Source organism: Cheilinus undulatus, linkage group 4, assembly GCF_018320785.1.
Source record: "Cheilinus undulatus linkage group 4, ASM1832078v1, whole genome shotgun sequence".
Classification (NCBI taxonomy): Eukaryota; Metazoa; Chordata; class Actinopteri; order Labriformes; family Labridae; genus Cheilinus; species Cheilinus undulatus.
Window position 1 is genome coordinate 10,624,603 of NC_054868.1, and position 22,794 is coordinate 10,647,396.

At 40.0% G+C, this 22,794-nt stretch overlaps 1 protein-coding gene across 1 annotated transcript in view; it reads right to left on the reverse strand.

The window, feature by feature from the left end:
- rptor (regulatory associated protein of MTOR, complex 1) overlaps nucleotides 1-22,794 on the reverse strand; it is a 323,903-nt gene that overhangs the window by 169,226 nt on the left and 131,883 nt on the right. The window contains exon 8 of the mRNA XM_041784862.1: nucleotides 10,564-10,623. Coding sequence (XP_041640796.1) covers nucleotides 10,564-10,623 — 60 coding nt within the window. The remainder of the gene's footprint in view (nucleotides 1-10,563; nucleotides 10,624-22,794) is intronic.

Below are 22,794 nucleotides of genomic sequence, written 5' to 3' on the forward strand. Positions count from 1 at the left end.
CTTTGTTTTTATATTCAATTCCAATTTTCAATTCATTTACATTTTTAGAATAATTAAATCTATTACATCCATTAACACTATGAAGTCTATTTTCCAGTGTATAATTAGCTCGTCATTGATATGAAATATTGTTTAAAGCCTCCACATGAAGAACGTCTTAAAGCTAATCAATTGGTAGTGTTAGCTATCAAATTAAGATAAGATAAGATAAGCCTTTATTGTCATTGACACACAGTACAGTACAAGTACAGGTGCAGTGTTGCAACGAAATTGCGTTTGATGAGTGAGCAAATTGCCATTGCAATAGTAAAAAGAAAACAACAACAACAGTGATGTATAAATGCATACATTTCTAGTCATGTGCAAATTTTGACTCTAGGGTGCTGATAATTCACCATGGGCCTGACATGCATTGACCTAAGGCTGGAGAAGGAGGAGGGGTGGATGGCCAAAGTCAAGCTCGAGGCCAGAGTCAAGCGCGGCACACTCAAAATGAAGGCATCTCTTTAGTCCGGGTCCTTTCACCCCTGGTAATACACCAACAGCAGTTTTCAAGCCCTTTGGACATCCACAGCATGACCAGGGGCTCGTGGCAACCCTACCTGCCTGAACTGTACCCAAGGTTGTGCTTACATGCCACATCCACCCCCTACCCCTAAAGGAGTAGACTTTGTTATTTCTTCACAGATTATTTTCCCATACCCCTGGTAAAATGCAAGGACATCCAGAGTACATCCGGAGTTGTGTCAATCCATCTTCGGCCCCACATCCACACCTTATTTCAGCATTAGTTTTTGGCTCACACACGCCTAAAAGTTCTACACAATATTGTATGTGTGTTTGCATAAATTTCCCAACTAGAGAGACTTCAAATAAATGTGGATGTCAACTTTTGTTTGTGTGTCTTATGCTTTGATTAGGGCTGTCAAATTATAAAACTTTTGAATCAGGATTAATCTCAAAATTTCTTTTTTGTCTTACTTTAAATTCCTCTATTTGTTTTTAAAACAGATTTTGTTTCATTTTAGTTTCTGTCTTAAATAAAAGGTAATTTACTTCCTTTTTCAATAGAGACTTGTATTTATTTTGAAAGAAAAAAAAATTGATTCAGGAAGGAACTAAAGGATTAAAAAGGAAATAACAGAACGGTAAAAGGTAAATGTTTGGCGACACGAGGTGTAGATGACTTTTGACTTGTCCACTGAGATGTCTGTGAGTTTTTATTAAATGAAATGAGACAGGCGGGAGCAGTGGTGGACTTATTTTGCATAGATGCTGTAGTGTCTTTACCAAAGTGTGCTGAAAGGGACAATAAAACATGTGATTAATATGATTTACTGAACAATGCACTAATTATGGACTTTAATGAATCCTGATAAATTCATAATGCCGACAGCCCCAGTTTTCATACATCTTCAATCTCTAATTCTATGCTTCTTTTCTTTTAACTCTTTAATGAAAATTCCACATTCAGTCTTTTTCCCAGCTCTCCTTTGACTACACAGAGTATCAAACCCTTTCTTAATCTGCATGTCTTTGTAGTTTCTGTTCAGTGTTTCACTCGCTTCTAAAAGAAGAACAGAACGGAAGAATGAGATCATTGATATACTTTACAAAAACATCTCTGACGTAAACCAGCGAACCATCTGTGGGCGCTGAAACTCCGAAAAGCAAGTGGGTCATGAATGACTTCCCCGCTCTCCACAGACGTCCATTCTTTATTCTAGTGGGACAAGTGATAAAAGATGAAGAGGACATGGAAGTCTGAGCATGACTGCAAAGCTTCAGTCTTGTCAAACCCACTGACTGATGTTGGTGTGGTTGAAAAAGCAGAATGTAAAATAAAAGTGAAAGACAAATGAAAAAACGGCACATTTCTTCAAAGATGTTCGTCATAGCTTGAGGAGATTTCCATCCTGCCTTGGGAGTCAATGGGCAGCAGCTACATGAGCACTACTAAGTCATTCCTTGAATAATACTTCTACAATGAGAGAAGGGCTGCTAAAAAAAAAGGCAGAGTGGCAGGAAACTACAGAAAGATCAAAGGAAAATGAAAGAAAGTAAAAAAGATCAACTTTGAAATGATAAAGAATAGAGAGAAATAAAAAAAAGGAAGTGAGGAGAGAAACACATTTAGAGCATGGGTAATAAAACAGCTAAAATAAATGTCTATGCTGTGCTTGGGTTAACGAATATGGGTCGTATCCATTTGCTTTGCGAAGTTATGGTCAGAGCTGATGATGTCACAAAGAAGCATACTGAAACAAAAAAAAAAAAAAGTTAAACTAGAAAAGCACTCAGAGAGCGCAGACCTCCGCCATTACCCCTATCTCCCAATGGTGAAGAATCCTTTAAAAAAACATTCCTGGATCCAGACGGTGATTCGGATCACTCCCAAAATCTAATTTGCCAATTACTCCCTCCCCGGTGGGGTGGAGACACGGTGAGGCAAAGCATTGGCTTCGCTACGTGTGGACTGTTATGGCGGAAGCACCCATGGTCTTGCCAGACGACTGGAAGTCATGGCAGAGGGTGAATATTCCTCTATTCCTCACAGCATTGTGAGTATTCTCGCTACAGTTTGCTGTCTCTCTCTGAGTGATCCAGATCACTCCCAAAGTCTAATCAGTTCTTATGCCATTTCTGACATTTCCTAAAAATTTCATCAAAATCCGTCCATGACTTTTAAGTTTTTTTGCTAACAAATGAACAAACGAAAAAACGAACAAACAAACGAACAAACCCACACAATCACAGAACCTCCTTGGCGAAGGTAAAAAAGCTCATAATGTCATAACTGGTCAATACTGAAACAACGCTGAGTGCATAACATAACAGTTTTGGCAAGAATTAAAATGATTTATTACATTTTGCATATGTTATTACTTTATGAAGCTGGCAAAATATGTCTCCCCAAATAGTGTAATAACTTGAATACATCATAGAGTGAGTCAATAATCTATGGATTAACATGATAACTACTTCACAATAGAGTGCAGTCAGCACTAAAAGCACTCTTTCAGTAGTTTTTACTTTAAGGTTCAAAATGTCCTGATGCAGCATAATAATTCAGCCCAACAAACTTAAAGTCTTGAATTATATCCAAAGTTATCTTGCTGTTTTAAAAAGTAAGGACAAGCAATTAATGTTGATCCATAAATTATATAGTCACTCTACAATGTACTAAAATACACTATTACACTATTTTGAGAACACAATTTTTCTGGCTTATATTGCAATAACAGACACAAAATTGTATAAGTTATTGCAGTATGTGTAAAAAGGTGGTATGTTAAAAGCTCAGCATTTTGTTGATTATTAACACGTTATTGTGTTACATTTGTTTATGTGTCATTAAAATATCAGCTCTCACACGCCAACATCGCTAATTTGTGAATAAATCAGGTTTGCATGCAGGCCAGCAGAGTGTGATGGAAAGACAACAGTGTCTATGCTGAATTCTCCTTCTCTGCAAAACTGAGCTATAGGGTTGAATGATATTGGAAAAAAATGGTATTGCAAAAAATGTAGGCTGATGTAAGGTGTAGATGTGGCCAGTAAGTTGCCTGTGGGCCCCATCAGGCAGGAAGGAGGATTAACACAAACCCTGTCATGCTCTGGATGTCCTTGCATTTCACCAGGGGTACGGTAAATAATCTGTTGAAGAAATAACAAAGTCAAAGTCCTTAGGGGTAAGGGGTGGATGCGGTAAGTAGGCATGGCCTAGGGTGGTAGGGTTGCCACGAGCGATGCTTATGCAATCCATTTTAATTAAAAAGAGGAAATTTCACAACAAATATGTATTGGCTTTTTATGTAAATGAATTAAACTTCAATCAACATTTGTTTTTGTATTTTAGTCTATCAGTGATTTTCAGATTTCAAATATCTCATTGTTAGCTCTCTGACAGTGGCTCCTTCACAGTGCTCAGTTCTCTGGCAGTTGATGGTGATATCTGACACTTAATGCCGATTAGCCACTGAAACCAGATAAACTTGTGGTTTCAACTTTCGCCCAACTAAATAGGGGCATGACTTGCTTTAGGTCATGCAACTAAAACTGCAGATCCTGTGATGTGACTGTTGTGGTTGTTAAACAATATATCATTCAGTCCTACTCTAAAACGGTGCTGCACTTGCATGAGAAACAGCGGTGGACCTGCAAAAGTTTAGTTTAGAAGCTAAAGTTGTATGAAAGATACACAAACAAAGGGCTGGGTTGGCTTTAATGCATTCTGTGGGCCAATAGATTCTCTGGATACACAAATGTTTGAGGAAAAATATTGAAAAAATATTTTTTTAATTATGCTTTTCCTTTAAGTTAAAATATGTATGCTCTCCACATCCTCTCCCTAACATAACCAATCACTGTGATTCTCGCATGGGAGAAAATCAAAGTTTTACTTTCAGAAGTTGAACTTATGAAATGCAACACATTAAGAAAAATAGGAAATGGTGAGTCATATCATCGCTTATAAGGGCTGCATAGAGGAGAGGCTAATTTAAAACTTTTCCATACCATGGGCTAAAAAGCTACAGTCTGTTAATATCAACCTCAATAGAGTGTTAAGACTTTAAATCCAAGGCTGCAGCATGTGAAAGTAGCATAAAGAGATAGAGAGAGAAGACAGAGGAGTAAAATGAGAGCTTTAATTGACCTTTTTTCTGAATAACATAAAAACCCAACAGAAACACAGACCTGACTCTGGATAAAGACTCAGAGAGAGGTGAAGAAGTAGCTTTTACCTGTTCTTTACAACAGAATTAGCAGAAATAGAAACCTAAACATTCTAGCTTGTTAAAAAAGATGTTCTATGAATGCTTTTATAGCCTTTTTCTTATGCATTTACTTGACCATCATTGCAGTGTGTGTTCGTTGGTATTCCATACATAATCTGGATTTTGTAGGAAACAGGCTGTTTGATTATGACTAGTTGGGTTGAACATTTATAGGTCGTTTCCACCAAGCGGTCCGGCTCAGTTCGGTGCAGCAAAATAGTAGAGCAAAAATTCCCCATAAAACCGACTCGTCCCGTCCCACGTTTCAGGCATCCTTCCGTAGGGGTTCCAATCTTACCCAACCGACTGAAAAAGGTGGAGCTACACACACAACAATAGGGGGTTGAACTGAGGTCACATCAACGCGCGACACAGCTGCTCAGATGCTCAGCTCCGGGCTGCAAAACACGGAAGTCTGCTCTGTGAGGAGCGGCGAAAATGGTAGACAAACCGAATAATATCAGCATTAACCGGGGATATTTGAACTCCACAGAGGTCCAAACTGTTTTCTAGTCTGTGGATATTGATATCTGGCCAAAAATCAAGTTTCCTTCTGTTTATCTGGACCTAATTTTAAGTACAGGATTTCTGACTTAATCTTGTTTGATTTTAACACCAGCTGAACTTTTACTTTTTTTAATGTGGCAAATTCTCACAGCCCTACACTTCTATATTTTGTCATATAAACTGTTCTAGACAAGATACTGTATATTCACATACTAACGTACTGTTACGACTCAAAACATCTCTGTATACGTATTCCATCAGCTGAGGATCTGGACTGACTGGAGTTAACATAATTAAGATGTAGTTATTTTTTTTCAAAAAGCACTTTCAGCTGAAATAAAGCTATTTAATGGTTATTCCATACTGATTTCTGTCACTCATCCTTTCTACAACTCTGCAGCTAGACCAGTAGACTCATGCTGCATGTGACTTTACAACGCAAACTTTTTTGGTGTTTAGCGTACCAAACCATACCAAACCGTACTCAATCAAACTGGACTCCCTGATGGAAACACAGCTTTTGTAATGTAAGGTCCCCTCTCCCTCCAGCTAATTACTTAAAAATCTTTTTAATACAGGCAGATAAATGATAAAAAGCCCTACAGTGGATTGTCGGTTGCCAAAAATGCCTTAATGTATCAAGGCATCAAGGCATTGGTAAGAGAGTTTGAATCTAAATTTGCCAGCTGGGGCGGTTAGCGGCTGTGCACAATCAACTCAATTGTGCACATCTGTGGCATATCTCTCTATATAAGTACACAGACTGCGCTGAAGCGTCAGCCCTTGTGGAAGCCCAATTGTGTGAAGACCACATTGGGTAAAGACCAGCGAGTCTACCTGTGCGAGTCCACCGAGCAAGGCCACAGACAGGCAGCACTGCCTCATAACAGTCTAACGCACCTCAGCAGTCCAACGCAACATGTGCAACCAAAAAATACAAGTCATATATGGGAACAGAAAGAAGCACAATAGTTACAGAAAACGAAACCTGCATAATCTATCCACTTTGCAGAATGCCTCTTTTCCACAACCTTTTATCACAGTTGGCCTCTGGAACTGCCAGTCTGCAGTTAACAAAGCAGAATTCATCAATTCCCTCACTAAACTGTCTAACATTCAGGTCCTAGCCCTGACAGAAACTTGGGTCCGTCCTGAGAACACTGTAACACCAACTGCTCTATCAGTTGATGCAGTGTTCTCTCATACACCTCGCTCTTCTGGCCGAGGAGGTGGCACAGGCATTATTCTTTCTCATAGCTGGAACTTCAGCCAGTTCAAACCCTTGGACAATAACACCTCATTTGAATATCATGCAGTACAGGTCACTGCCCCAATAAAGGCTTACATGGTTGTGGTATACCGCCCACCTGGGGGTCACCTGGACAACTTTATTGTGGAACTGGACATGTTACTCTCAGACATCCCTGATGATGGCACACCATTGGTTGTCATGGGTGACATGAACATCCACTGGGATAGAGCCCAGGCTACTGATTTTATTTCACTACTGTCCTCCTTTGACTTGAAACTGGTTCAAACGCCTCCTACACACAAGGCTGGTAATACACTGGATTTGATTCTAACTCGCAATTGCTCCACGGCTAATTTGAGTGTAACACCACTTCACCTCTCTGACCACTACTTCATTCAGTTCTCACTTGGCTTACCTGAACTTCAACAATCTACTACTCAATTAAGATCATACCGCAGAAACCTTCGGTCACTTGACCCAACACAGCTGTCTGACGAGGTCTCAGCTGCACTAGCCTCATGTAACGAGTCCTTCACACTCACTGTTAACGAGGCCACAGACACATTCTGCTCCTCACTGACCTCCTCTCTGGACAAACTCTGCCCTCTGGTGTCTAAGCCTATTCGTAATACTCCACCTTGTCCCTGGCTCACTGAGGTCATCAGAACCCAAAGGGCAGGGCTCAGAGCGGCAGAGAGAAAATGGCGTAAATCCAAACAAACCACTGACTTGAGTGCTTATCAGCAAAAACTGTCCTGTTTTACCTCTGCTCTAAAATCTGCTAAGAAGGCGTTCTATCAATCAAAGATCTGTGCTGCCACTGATGCACGCAAACTCTTCTCTGCTTTTAACTCGCTCCTCTCTCCTTCAAACCCACAACCCTCCAGTATGTTGACTCCAGACATGTTCGCCTCCTACTTCACTGACAAGGTTTCTGCCATCAGCAACCAATTCTCTGAGCCTGTCCAACTCAGTTTTCTGCCACCAGCTAGTGATGCATCACTTAGCTCATTCTCTCCACTAAGTGAGAGCGAGGTCACCAGGCTTCTGCTTGACTCTAAGCCCACAACCTGTCCCTCGATCCGATACCATCACATCTCTTGCAGGCGATTGAGCCCACAATCAGCCCTGCTGTGAGTTGTATCATTAACTCCTCTCTGTCCACAGGTGTTTTCCCAGCTGCTTTCAAGCAAGCGCGGGTTACACCACCGCTCAAAAAACCCACTCTCAACCCAGCCCTGGTTGAAAATTACAGGCAGTCTCACTTCTCCCATTCCTATCAAAAATACTGGAGCGCACAGTCTTCAACCAGCTCTCAGAACACTTGCAGAACAATGATCTACTTGATCAGAATCAGTCTGGCTTTAGGCGGGCCACTCTACTGAAACTGCACTTTTGTCGGTAACGGAATCACTTCGCTTGGCCAGAGCAGCTGGTCAGTCCTCAGTTCTCTTACTGCTGGATCTGTCTGCTGCCTTTGACACAGTAAACCACCAAATCCTCCTCTCCACACTCTCTTCACTTGGTATCTCAGGATCTGCCCTACAGTGGTTTAAGTCCTACCTCACAGGAGATCTTTTAGAGTATCATGGAAGGGAGGAGTGTCTAAACTGCATGGCTTATCAACAGGGGTGCCTCAAGGGTCTGTGCTTGGTCCCCTACTTTTCTCAATATACACCACCTCACTTGGTGCAATCATCCGCTCCCATGGCTTTTCTTATCACTGCTATGCAGTCGACACACAGCTCTTCCTGTCCTTTCCACCAGATGACACAACTGTCTCAGCTCGGATCTCATCCTGCCTTGCTGATATTTCTAAATGGATGAGGGAACGTCACCTTCAGCTCAACCTGCCCAAAACTGAGCTCATTATCATCCCAGCCAGTCCCACTATGGAACCGCAGATCAGTATCCAGCTTGGATCAAATAATCTCTTGCCCACTAAGTCAGCCCGGAATCTGGGTGTCATGATTGATGACCAGCTAACCTTCAAGCTCCATGTGGCCTCGATTGCTCGGTCCTGCCGCTTCGCCTCTACAACATCAAGAGGATCAGACCCTACTTGACAGAGCATGCTACACAACTCCTAGTACAGGCTCTTATAATATCACGTATTGACTACTGTAACTCATTACTGGCAGGCCTACCTGCATGCACAGTTATACCTCTGCAGTTGATCCAGAATGCAGCAGCACGTCTGGTCTTCAACCAACCCAAGAGAGCTCATGTCACGCCTCTTTTAATCTCTCTACACTGGCTTCCAGTTGCAGCTCGCATTAAATTCAAAACTCTAATCATTGCTTACAAAGCAGTAACTAAAACTGCTCCTGTTTACCTGGAGTCCCTCATCCAGGTCTACACCCCTTCTCGCCTACTACGCTCAGCCAGCGAAAGGCGCCTGGTACTTCCAGCACATCATGCTCCTAAGTCACTAGCTCGACTCTTCTCCTCTGTTGTCCCTAAATGGTGGAATGAATTACCCAACTCCATTCGATTTACAGACTCCCTGTCTACTTTCAAGAGAAGGCTAAAGACCCAGCTCTTCAGAGAACACTTTGCACTTAGCTAGGCAATTCTCTACTGTTGTCCCCAGTAGTAGATTGAGTCTCAGCCAGACTATTCTCCACTGCTGTCCCCAGTGGTTGAATGAGTTTCCCAACTATAGTTAGCTCGCACTGTCCTGCTCTACTTCTGGGATTTCTTTGCCCAGCTCTTTGGGAATGATCCAGCACTTGGTACTTGGTAAATAGTTGTTGTGAAGCCTAATGAATGGCAATTAGTGATCCCACATTTTCCTTGATTCATTGTTGCTGTCTAAAAACAAAAAAACAAACAAAAACAAAAAAAAAACAAAAAAAAACTACACAAACAACGTATATTTTAGGTACTCTGCCTTAAACTCTACACGGCAGCACTTGCGTCCAATTGAACCTGAAGCACTTGATGGCACTTACTGATGTTGTTTCTTCTTGTCTAGATCATTGCTTGTGTTGTTCTTGCTCTCAAATGTATGTCGCTTTGGAGAAAAGCGTCTGCTAAATGACATTGTAACATTGTAACATTGTAACAAATGTGATACAAAAAAATATATACGTAATTTTATGGTAATTTTTCTTTTTTTGGGGGATTTGGGTAGAATGTAAAATAAATATTTCAGCTACAAAAAAATGAGAATTTTCTGGCTATTATTTGAGTTAACAGGCTTTAAGGGGTTAAAACTATAAATATTCTCTCCAACGATGACTTGGGGCAGAAAAAGGTGTGTCACTTTGGGACAGCTCATGCTACGGCTGTTTAGATTCACACTCACTGTAAACAGCCGCTGAAGAGACAGCTGACAGAGAGGAGCAGGTCAGCAAATGTTTTCTTTGCAAACCCCCACAGCCAAAATCTATTTGATGCACTCAAAAAACAACATTATAGTTTAAGAATAAGAAGAAAGCAGCTATTAAACTTTAGCAAATATCATTAACTGACTGCTGAGACACTTTACCGCCTCAAGGTGCTTTCCACCAGCGGCCTTTTTTCTGCTGAGATATGACAGTCTGTTTTAAGTTAGTTACTACCTCTCAGTTTATGGGTGTCATTTAACTCTCCCCCACAATGCCAGCCTCGATGGTTCTGTGAAACTATTAAAACTTTGGAGATGACAGCCATATTGAGAGCTGAGATTGTGTGCCTAAGAGCAAGAGATGTTCCCTGCTCAGTTACTTGGCACCTGGAGGTTTATTGAAGAAATGTGAAGCCTTAAATCTGCCAAACTAGTGCCGCGGTTGGCCGTGAGAGAGAAGCAAAGGCTGAGAATTATACCTGCAGGATGGAAAACAACAGAGGGAGGGCTGACAATATTGAGGGGGGAGCAGAGGAGACAGACAGGAAGACAGACGGAGAGAAGAACACGAAGAAAACAGGATAATGATCTCTCTAGCCTGCACAAACCCAAGAGAAAGACGCAATAAGAGGGAAAGTGTTGTGACTGAGATTTTGATTTTATTTTTTTAAGAATACTGGTGAAGAGCAACTTACTTCTCAATGAGGTCTAAAGTCACCCCTGGCACCAGCTTGGCACTCTTCTGCATACAAAACCTGGAAAAAAAACAGACAGAAAAGGTGCTGATAAGAGCAGGAAAGCAAAAAAAATCGGGTCTCACAGACAAGACAAGGCAATAAAACCATTTGGCCTCTGGAGCAGAGGCTTTACGACCTGTAAGAGACAATCAACAGATAAAACACTCAAATGAAAAATGAGAACTTTAAATGTTACAACCCCCGGGCACATTGATAAGTGTGTTTTGGTCGACTTACAGTCAGAGGGGAGGGGGCGGGTCGAGGTAAACACACACTCTTACAGTATTTTATGGAGGTTTTTGTTTACAGTGTGAGCTCTGACGGGTCGGCCAGCTGTATGTCACAGCAGGTTGCTGTTCAGAGCTAGAAAGACTAACAGCTCTGTGCTGGAGCTCACTGCAAGCTATCACACACCTTCAGTGGAGTACTTCTGTGTGTGTTTGTTTACACATGAATTAATATCAGACACAAATCAACAGCATGGAGGTCTTTGTAAATATAGCACATGATAACAGACTTTAAAAATGATAGTGTGCTTTAAAAACGCCTTACCAGGCTGTCTCTACTAACTACACTCACTTGTATGAAGCTGTTCTCATGGAAAATTGGCCTCTGACTCGACAGTTTCACACAAAATTTTGCTAATGGATCGACCAGATTCCACTCTTTTGGCTTCCATGGCTTTAAGCTGAAATGCTTTTTCTTTCTAGTCAAAAAACGACCGGACCATTTGAGGAGAGAGACAATGTAGCTTTGAGCATGATTTTGTTGAACTGCAAGCCAGTAAACAGGGGTATCCAAACTATGACTGGGGGGCCAAATACGGGCCGTGATCCATTTTGATTGGCCCACAGCAAATTGTAAACATTAAATGAAATATGGCGTGGTTTTGAACATGAAGCTTGTGCTTGACTGTATTGTACTTTTTGGTTTCAGCACAAGGCAGTGCTGCCATGCTAAACAAAAATTTTGACAAGAAAAATGTATTGAGCTCAGTGACATACTGACAACCAAAATAATAACAATATTTTGATTTATAATACCCTGATGGTTTACAAAGGCTAATAGCAGTACCGATAGTGTTTTAGAGGCAGAACCACTATTAGCCAGAGCCGACCAGGGCCAACCGGAATCTGACTGGCCTCCCTAAAATCCTTAAAATGATTGGCTAATTGCCTTGTCAGCCATTAACTACCTATCTAAGCAAACCCAATCACTAAGCATATCTTAACCATCATAAGACTGGTTTTTCTAACTTCACTATTCTTAAGGTGAGGCATATGAAAGTGGCCCCACCATCCTAAAATATTTTCAAATGTGGCTCTCAGTGGAAAAAGTTTGGACACTTCTGGAGTAAACAACGCTAACCAATAAAGAGTTTAGTGTGGAAAACAGGGCTTAAAGATTTGGGGGGAAAAAAATCTTACTGTGATTATTTTTTCCAACATTGTGAGAGCGATTTAATATGTGATTTTTTTTTTAAGTTCCTCATCTTGTTAGATTAAACTAGGACTGAACAATTAAAAAAAAAAAGATTTTGTAATTAGTTTAACTCATATTAAAAGTCTGATTTAAATTGCTGTCTTAACAGGAGTGAACATTTTTACATCATTCTCATTTAGATTAAGAAAAAAAACACAAACTTTTATTGTAAATTATTTGAAATATATGACACATGAATGTTAACATGATGTGTGGAGCAGAACGTCTCTGTTGCAAAAAAATACTGCACAGTTATTTTAACTAACATTTCAGGTCAATAAAATATTGCGCCCTCAGCAAATCTGAAAATTGCAGCAGGCCGTATCTTGTTTTAGTCTAAAATTTAAGTTATTACCCAGCCCTAGTGGACTCAGCTACAGTGATAGTATAGTCCAAATGGACAGTACTTCTTAATTAAAAGAAGTGCAAAGAACCGCACTGAAAGCTTTTCTTGGTGGATAATATGCTTTTGTTCTTCTCTATATTGGCTTCAGCAGGAGTTTGATTTACCAGCTAGCTGCACTTATGTAACCTGAAACACAAGATAGATTGTTTCATATGCATTCACTTCACTCCGTCACGTATGAAGATGTCGACAATGGTTTTTACACCAACAGCTGAAGCGGCCATCATGCCTGGAAGCAAATCATATTCCAAAAAAGATAGAAGTCATGCACAGATTGGGATTTTGCTTCCAACAACTGATGCAGCTTGCCTCTGACGTATGCCTTTTCAAATGCAAAGGTTCTCCCTGCTGCTGGAGAATAATGAGATCCCACATGACACCAGCGTGACTTACTGTCTCTTTAAAGAATAACATTGGTCCTGAGTGTGCCAGGCGCTCAAAGAAGAGTGGAGGAGGGATGGAACCAAGACAGCTTGTTGGAAAGTCTTAATGATCAGTTATACTTTTTCAATGCCAGCCACAATGTGAATGTGTAATCGCAGTTTCTGTGTTTACTTGTGAACATAATTTAGACAACAGATTTAGTATTGTCTTTATTTTTTTGTTTGAGTTGCTGCAAAGAGGACTCGGTGAATCCCAGGACATAAACACTGATGATCAACTAATAATGGGGTTTGGCAGAAACAGAAAAACAGGCCGGAGTAAACAAAGTACAGACCAAGCAGGAGGTGCATCAGGGACTGCGTAACTTTCCTCAAACCTCTGTACAGGGACATTTGCTCTCCCTTAAGGGAGGACAAAAGAAGAGGAGAGAGGAGCATTTGGCAGCATTTGGTCACAACACTATCTAGTAATTGTGATCCACAGCCTGCTGTAAAGAAAAACTGCTTTAGTGCACCTAAATGATCACAAAGACACATTGACATTCTGATCAGATGCTACAACTTTAGGTTATGCTCCTTTGAAAATGCATCTGTAAATGATACAACAACCGCTACACAATCCTCTATTTCCATCCAGCAGACTTTCAGTTCCATGTCCTACCACCGCCCCTCCTTTCTGCTGTGTTTGTCCGTCTTATATTTCCTGAGCCACTCACAAAATCTTTACTCACAAAGTTCTACCATTTTCCAAAGGATTCTTCTCTGTTGTGTTTTGCTGATCTGCCTGGAACTGCTGGCTACACTATTTAACTCTAGGAATCGACCGACATTGATCTTTCAGGGTCAGTACTAGTAGATTAATAGTAGTTCATGAGACTGATAACTGGAATTTGGAACAGATGTGCTTTTACAGATAAAAATAAGCTGGATAGAGAAGCAGAGAAGCCTCTGGATGCGAAGGCAGAGCTGTTTGAAGATAACACAATGCCAATACATTTTAAAGAGAACACCAGCTATAAGTGTGCATTTAAGTGCTCTGCTCAGGCTCCATTACAACATCCCATACTGTGTTGACATAATACAGTCAGGGTCCCCTACACCAGTGGTTCTCAACCTTTTCAGCCTGTGACTCCCAAAATAAAGGTGCCAGAGACTGGGGACCCCCACTGTACCTGAAGGTGGTTAAACAGCCATAAACAGTCAAGAACAGTCATGTGCAGACGAGGCTGCCCATAAGGAGGGATAAAGGGGAGAGTTTTCTGAGGCTAAGGCAAACTGAGGGACCAAGGAGGTCAGACAAATTATGGTCCATTGTAAAGTTAAGCTGTGATATCCATATTTTATATTTAACCAGAATAACCACTCTTACCAAAGAAACAAAAATATCTTTTTTAAAATTCATTTGTGTAGTAAATAGCCTTCTCAAAAATGTAAATCCCTTTAGTTAAAAACAGAATTAAAATGGGTTAGAAGTGACGAAAATTTAAATTAAAGCAGCAAAAAATACGAAAAAAATGGCAAAAATTGGTTGAAGTAGAAAATCGTGGTAAAAGTGGCAAAAATGGGTGGAAATTTGGTCAAATGGGATGAAATATTGATATAAACAGGCAAAATGGGTTAACTGAGGCAGGAAAATAGTCAAAAATTGTAAAAAAATGGGTTAATCTGGCAAAAATGAGCACATCAAATAGTGAAATTTGGTTAAAAAGGGCAAAAATGGACTTAAAAAGTGGCCAATATTGGCAATAATGGGTCAACTGAGACGACAATAGGCAGAAAGTGGCAAGAATTGGTTTAGAAGTTGCAAAAACAGGGAGAAAAATGTGGTGGAAAGGGTTTGAAATGGACAGAAATGGGTTTTAAGTGGCAAAAATGTATTAAAATTTGGCAAAATTGGTATAAAGTAGCAACAGTGTAATTTGAAAAAATCTTTCTTTGTTTTTTTAAGGCATCTTGAGACCCCCTCTCAATGTGTCGTGACCCCCAAGGGGGTCTCAAGATGCCAGCGTTGAGAACCACTGCCCCACTCTACATGGAACAAACTGTGAGATGCACTTCTGTCAATAAAAGTAATAAATGACAAAAGAAATTGGGACGGCCCCCAAAAAAGCACAAACTGAACCTTGACCTCTGTAAACCCTTGCAGCCCTTATTATTCATATGATATTAAGACAGTTAGATAGTGTTGCAATTTGCAGCAAACACTTCTCAATTATTTTATTTATGACCTGTTGAAATAAAATGCTCATTCAGGTTATCAGTCAACTGCTGAATATCAGCCTGAGTACTGGACGACACTGCCTTTGCATTTTGTGGTTCTGCAGCACTTGGGCCGTAAGCTTCCAGAAGACATGCAGAAATGTGGACACAAAAATACAGAGTACAGACAGAGGGCCTCATATTCATCTTCTAATGAACAAAGGGCATAAATGAGCCTTAAAGCAATATCTCTGCAAGTGGTTTAGATTGCACTTTCTTTACTTGTACCAAGATTTTTTTCTCTCTGGCTTGTTTTCATTTTTAAATACCAAAATTATAAATCCAACACACTGCTAATCTGCCTAGAACTGAGACAAAAGTAGGGATGAAAAAGAGCATTTGCTTAACGCTGGCCCAGTAGACAGACATCTGTCCACTGGTAAGCAGAGATTTATTTTTTAAATCTATTATGTTGCATCATTTCAAAGTAAGCAAATTAGTATAAGTAACTGCTGACTGAAAGAAGTAAGCCAAACTCATCTCTTTTAATGGTAAAACATGTCAGGAACTGTTTATAAAGTGGGAGTGCTGTGCCAATATAAGATTTGTTTAAAAAACAGTCATGAATACTGGCTTTCTTTTTTATTACTGGTGCATCACACATGGATGGAAATTGTAGTCTTAGGTACCAAATATTATGAATCTGGTTGTTTTAAATGATCAAAAATTAAAGGCAAATGTCTTCAATCTATCTAGAGATATTGGTGTTGAATGTCCCAAATGTTTCTATGTAAAGTAGACAATGTGCAGGAGTTGGCCTGCAGTTTTTGATGGATTCCTTCCTCCCCTAAAAACATGTCAAATTACACAAATCCTTTAGTCTAAGCTTCAGCACCTTTGAATGCTGTCATTTATTAAAACAATGGAAGTGCATTGTTTAAAAACGCATGGTACCTAAAGGAATGCACATATTGACATAATGATAATCCACGGTGTATAAAGTGTACCTTCATACCCCACTGCCAAAATAGAAACTGCTTTCGACACTAACAATCAACAGTATTTACCCCTCTGAGTCTGAATTGTTTGAATGAAAAATGGCTGAGGTCAGTGAAGACTACTTCATCAAAGTCTGTGCATTATTCTCTTCGCTCTGCTCTGATCTGACCTCAAACTTTCTGCTCTTTGTTAAAATCCACTGAATGCAACCCAGCATAAGGTAATTAGAGGTCCATTCAAAGCATCAAAAGATAATCTCCACCATAGAGGTATTTTAAATGGAATAGGCTCAAAGAGGGGAGAAAACATATACAAAAATATCTTAGAGCTGACTCAACTTTGGAAAAAAAAGTCTCAAATACTTCAGTCCACAAGAGGTGATGGGCACTGCTTGCTTTTAATCTATTACCTCTGCCAAGGAGGTTATGTGATCGGCAGGGTTAGTTAGTTCGTTTGTTTGTAAGCAACATAACTCAAAAAGTTACGGACAGATTTTGACGAAATTTTCAGGAAATGTCAAAAATGGCAAAAGGAAGAACTGATTAGATTTTGGGAGTGATCCGGATCACAGTCTGGATCCAGGAATTTTTTTTAAAGGATTCTTTACTATTGGGAGTTAGGGCTAATGGTGGAGGTCTGTGCACTCCGAGTGCTTTTCTAGCTTTCATTATGTCTTCTTAGTCAGTAAATACCTGGAATACCTAGAATAGATGATTTCTAAGAGACATAATAAGAAGTAAGCAGTGAAGTAAGCCGTGGAGACCAAAAAATGAACTTTGCTCATGGTGGATATACAGAATGTAGGGTCTCTGTAAGATGACTAAGTCAAGGGTATAGTGTGGACCTGCTCCATGTGTAATATGTCTCTGCCCATATATTGGCAGCAAAGAGACATTTTGGAGCAGCTGTGGTTCTAAGATGTGCAGAGTCTGTCCAAAGTCTGGCTTGCAACTTCCACAGGGTCCATGTCCAAAGCTTTTGTCTGCACCATAATTTTGCTCTGCCTGTACCCTGTCCCACTAGGCATGTCTCTGAAGTGAAGTGCAGCACACTGCAGCACATTATCATGTTGGAAGGTGAACCTTTGGCCCAGTCTGAGGTCCTGAGCGCTGTAGAACAGGTTTCCATTGAGGAAATCTCTGTTCTTTGTTCGATTCAACTTCCTCTCAACCCTGACCAGTCTCCCAGTTCCTACTGCTGAAAAACACCCCCACAGCATGATGCTGCCACCACCATGCTTTACTATTGGGATAGTACTGGACAGGTGATGAGCATTGCCTGGTTTCCTTCAGACATAATGTTTTGACTTGAGGCCAGAGAATCTCGTTTCTCACAGTTGGAGAGTACTTCCAAACGGGCTTCGTGTGTTTTGTGCTGAGAACAGGCTTCAATCTAGCCACTCTGCCATAAAGCCCAAATCAGTGGAGGGCTGCAGTGATGGTTGTCCTTCTAGAACTTTGTCTCATCTCCACACAGGACCTACGATGCTCAGTCAGAGTGATCGTTCTTGGTCACCACTCTTACTAAGGCCGTTCTCCCCCAAATGCTCATTTTTCCCAGGCAACCAGCTCTTGGAAGAGTCCTGGTTGTGCCAAACCTCTTCCATTTGATAATTATGGAGACCACTGTGCTCAGAGCAGCTATTTTCTGCAGCCTTACTTGGATCTGTGCCTAGCAACAATCTTGTTTCTGAACTCTGCTGGCAGTTCCTTTGACCTCATGACTTGGTTTTTACTCTGATATCGATTGTCAGCTGTGAGGCCTTCTATAGATAGGTGTGTGCCTTTTTAAAACTATGTCCAGTCAATTTAATTTACCAAAGGTAGACTCCAATCCAAAGGTGTAGAAACATTTTCACAACCATCAAGAGAAATGGGATCATTTTATAGGGGTTACAAAGGATCTGAATACTTCTGTCAATGTGTTGTTTCACTTTGTCTTCTTTATAAATGTGCAAACATTTGGAAAAATTCTGTTTTAATGTTGTCATTTTGAAGTACTAAATGTATATTTATCAGAGGAAACAACAATGTTAACTTCTGTAGCATCAGGCTGCAACATAACAAAACTAGAAATAAATTGAAGAGCGTGTGAATACTTCCTAAATGCAGTGTACATACCTGGAGGAAATAGCAGAGCCCTCATTGCACAGTAGGGAAGTGCAGAGCTGGTGATAAAGTTCTATATCAGTAAGTGCAGAGCTGGTGTTACTGCTGCACTGTGAAAAAAGACTGAAACATACACTTGCTGAGGAGTTGGCTCAGCCTGCTTTACATTCTGTCGAGTTTCATCCCTGCTGTCTCATTCCCCCCTAAAGGGCTCAGCTGCGAAATTACCTTTAAATCTAACTGGTATTAACTGTACATTTTCCTCCTAAATAATTTTTATATTCTGCACCAACCACATTTGGCTCTTTCATAAGACTAAGTCAGAGACTGAACATTCTCTCTCCCTAGTTCACACATTTACTCCAACCATTTTAATGGAGGCTCAGTTGTTAACAACACAGTGCAGACTAAATTATGATTCCAGACACTTGACACTGCCCTGCTTAGCAACTTCTAATTTTCATTAAAATGACACATTACTGGATGAAGGTATTTGTAGAAAGTAATGCACATGACAAGGATAAAACTTCACATAAAGGTTTTTCTTCCTGTTTGTTTGTTTACTTGTTTATGCCTCTAATCAACTTGCTTATTACTTCTTTGTTGCTGCAAAAGCTGAATTTCCATTCTGGGGTGGCAACAAAGGATCATCTTATCTCATCTAGTGATGTTGGTAGGAATGTCAATACCAGCTTTTTTTCAGTGCCTGCTAATTTAACAATTACCAAAGAACTTCTAATGCTAATGTGAATGTGACAGGAACTTCATCTCAAGAAAAAAAAAACAAAAAAACAAAAAACAAAAAAAGGAGCACCCTCCCAACACTAAACTTCTAAATGGTGCACGACAAAGAAGATTGACTTAAACTGAGAAGGTCAGCACTCAACATGTCCTTTAGAGCAGTTTAGTAAGGCCTAAGGCCCAAACATACTCGGGCAGAACGTACGCGGAACGGACTCCACAGAGGTCCACCCGGACTCAAAGCGGACGTCCACAAGGCCCGTGTGCGCAAAGCTCAAATTTTACGACCGCGCCGACTCCGCTCCACAGTCCAGTGTTGGTGTGCTTAACATCACTCCATCTGATGCTTGACATTGGATTTAGTGATGTGAGGCTTGCATGCAGCTGCTCAGCCATGAAAACCCATTCCATGGCTTTGGCTGCACAGTTATCGTGCTTTCATTAACATTGCAGTGTGTTGGTGACTTTTTTTATGTGGTCTTTCACTTGAGTTGCTGTTGCTCCTAAATGTTTCCACCTTTTAATTATATCAGTTACAGCTGACTGTAGAAAATCCAGCAGGGATGGAATTACACTGAGCTCTCCAGAACGACCCATTTTATCCCAAATGTTTGCAAATGGAGACTGCATGACTGTGTGCTTGATTTTATACACCTGTGGTCTGATTGAAAAACCTTTTTTGATTTTATCAATACTGTTTTCGAATATTTTCTAATATCAAATTTTGTTAAATTATTTCATATGATGTATCAGTACTTTTGAGCATTTTTAGCAAATATAAGAATACTTTGATAATGCTGACAACTGTGATGACTTTAGTCACTTTCAAACCATGGCTTATGAAATTCAAATCCCTACATCTCTAATCCAAAGCATTGAAGGAAATAACGTTTTGACTCTAGATTTTACAAGATGAGTTAAAAAAAAAAAAGGATCAAACAAAGCCATTACTGTTAATAACAAGGATGACATGAACTGGTGTCACAGACCTTGCACTGATCTTAACATGGATCCTCTGGAAAACAAGATCAGACAGCTTCAAGATGAGTACTTTGTACAACTTTGTACAACTTTGTACAACTTTGTGGTGGTGGCTGAGGAATATCTGTCTAAATATCTCACCAATCACAGTGGTAAAGTCAGAGTATCACAAAAACTTTTGATACTGAATCTCCAAACCCCAAAGATGTCTGAACATCGCATCATGTTTTTACTCTACAAAAGGGTGTTGAGATATTTGAAACTAATTAAAGAGATAAAAAACACCAGAAGTGAAGCTGGGATCTCAGCAGAGCAAAGCCTGGAAGTATGGCAGACACTCTTAGATCAACAACATATGTTTTAACATTTCTGTTGAGAAGAAAACATCATAAATATGACTGCGACAAAATACCTACAAGTTCTAAGCTTAAACTGAACAAGCAAGTCTAGGAGTAAAAGAACTGAAATAGAAAGAAGAAGAAGGATAAGAAAACTATATAAGATTTAAAGATTTAGGTACTGTACTGTTAAGGTGAGACACACTATTACTTGCAGACTGTTTTCAATGAGCTGTTTAAAGTCAACTTTTTGGTTGTGAAAACTATTCAACTTTGAGTCACAGCAACAACTGTAGAATTCGAAATCTCCTGACTGAGGATGACACTGACGGATAAAGCTGACAGAAGTCTAGGAGAGTTGGAGGGCAGAGATGAAGAGCAAAACTGGGGGATTATTACAAACAGAGAGCGAGGTGGCTGAAGTCTAATTGGATCAGTGAATAAGAGAGTATATGAAGAGAGACGAGAGCGACGAGTGGGCATGTACATATTAAACTTTGAGAAGGGATCCAGAGTGAAGAAACTACAATACTGCTCCCAGGATGGGTGGGGGAGGAGGAGCGGGAGGGTAGAGCACCACTTCAGTTCCCTGCGGAGACGGCTGTCTTCTACAGCTCATTACTCCTTCAATCAGCCTCCATGTCCCCTGTCTAAGTCTCCATCAGTCACCTACAGCAGGGACCCATATCAAATCTAGTCTGCTACTTCACTGACCTAAAACATGCACGACATGTATCAAGATCAGTTAATGATAATTTAGAAAGTTTGATGAAACACTTTCAAATTAGTGACCTTAAAAAGGGATTTCTGAAACTGATTCTTTCTGAAATTTAAAATAAACACTGCAGGTTAAAGCTTTGTTTTGTAATTTAGCAACATTGTCAGAAACTGCTTAAGAATTTAATATTTACACTTCTAATCTGAGGCAGATCCACAGTTTGACTCATGGGGCTAGAAAAATTAAAAACACATGTATTTTTAATGCTAATGTCAGTCTCTTGACTTGTTTAACTATATTTCCCCTTTTTTTTGCAATGGCAGTGCTACTGCCAACCATCAGCTAGTATGCTCACTGTTGTTTGCACAATTGCTGTTGAATAAACTCCTTTAACCTTACTATCTCACCTCATGCTCTGCTCCTGCATCCTTGTTTATCACAATTGTTTCTTTATTATTAGAGCACAATGTCTTATACCTGTATATAGGCAGAAAACATTTTGTTGTTCCTCCATTTGTAGGTGTAAAGACAGCTGGATGATCTATTTAGAGTAAAGTGTAGCTCTAAAGAGGAACATCAGTCCATTTAGAGTAAGATATCGCTCTATATCAAGTGTTACTCATTTCTATACTGAGTAAAAATTGTTCTATGAGTAGAAAACATTTCTAAAAGGAATAATTCAATGCATTGTTATACTGAATAAAAACAACTCTGTAATAAGTAAATTTTGTTCTGTATTACTCTGTATTGGGTACAATTGCTGTAGTTATTTTTATTTTGTTCATCATGGAGTACATAATCATCATATAGAGTTTAAAAAAAAAACACTTTTTAGAATAAAAACAACTCTGAAAATACGACTCTGCAAACAGAGTGAATTTTACTTCAAACAGACTGGGACCAAATGTGATATTCTTATAATATATTGCAGACATCAAATTCGTCAATCAAATGTGTTTGTTTACAAAAGATAGACAAAGTTTATCAGTTTGAACATGAAGTATCTTGTCTTTGTGCTGTTTACAAAGGCTGAAAAGGCATTTCATATTAAGGATGTATGATTTTGGCCAAAATGATAATAACGACGAAGTAAGATGTGAGAGGCACTGAGCCGACTGGAGTTGCATGCAAATAAACATTAATACAAGAGAATATTAACAAAACCTGACAAGATTTAAACAGGATTATGTATTTAGAAAGAAATATTTGAAATAGACGACCACATACACTATATTGCCAAAAGTATTCGCTCACCTGCCTTGACTGGCATATGAACTTAAACGACATCCCATTTTTAATCCATAAGGTTTAATATGACGTTGGTCCACCCTTTGTAGCTTTAATAGCTTCAACTCTTCTGGGAAGGCTTTCCACAAGGTTTAGGAGTGTGTTTATGGGAATTTTTGACCATTCTTCCACAAGCGCATTTGTCAGGTCACACACTGATGTTGGACGAGAAGGCCTGGCTCTCAGTCTCCGCTCTAATTCATCCCAAAGGTGTTCTATCGGGTTGAGGTCAGGACTCTGTGCAGGCCAGTCAAGTTCATCCACACCAAACTCTCTCATCCATGTCGTTATGGACCTTGCTTTGTGCACTGGTGCACAGTCATGTTGGAACAGGAAGGGGCCATCCCCAAACTGTTCCCATAAGGTCCCACAAAGCATTCAGAGTTCCTTTTACTGGAACTAAGGGGCCAAGCCCAGCTCCTGAAAACAACCCCACACCATAATCCCCCCTCCACCAAACTTCAAACTTGGCACAATGCAGTAAGACAAGTACCATTCTCCTGGCAACCGCCGAACCCAGACTAGCCTAAATTTCACGACTGGACTT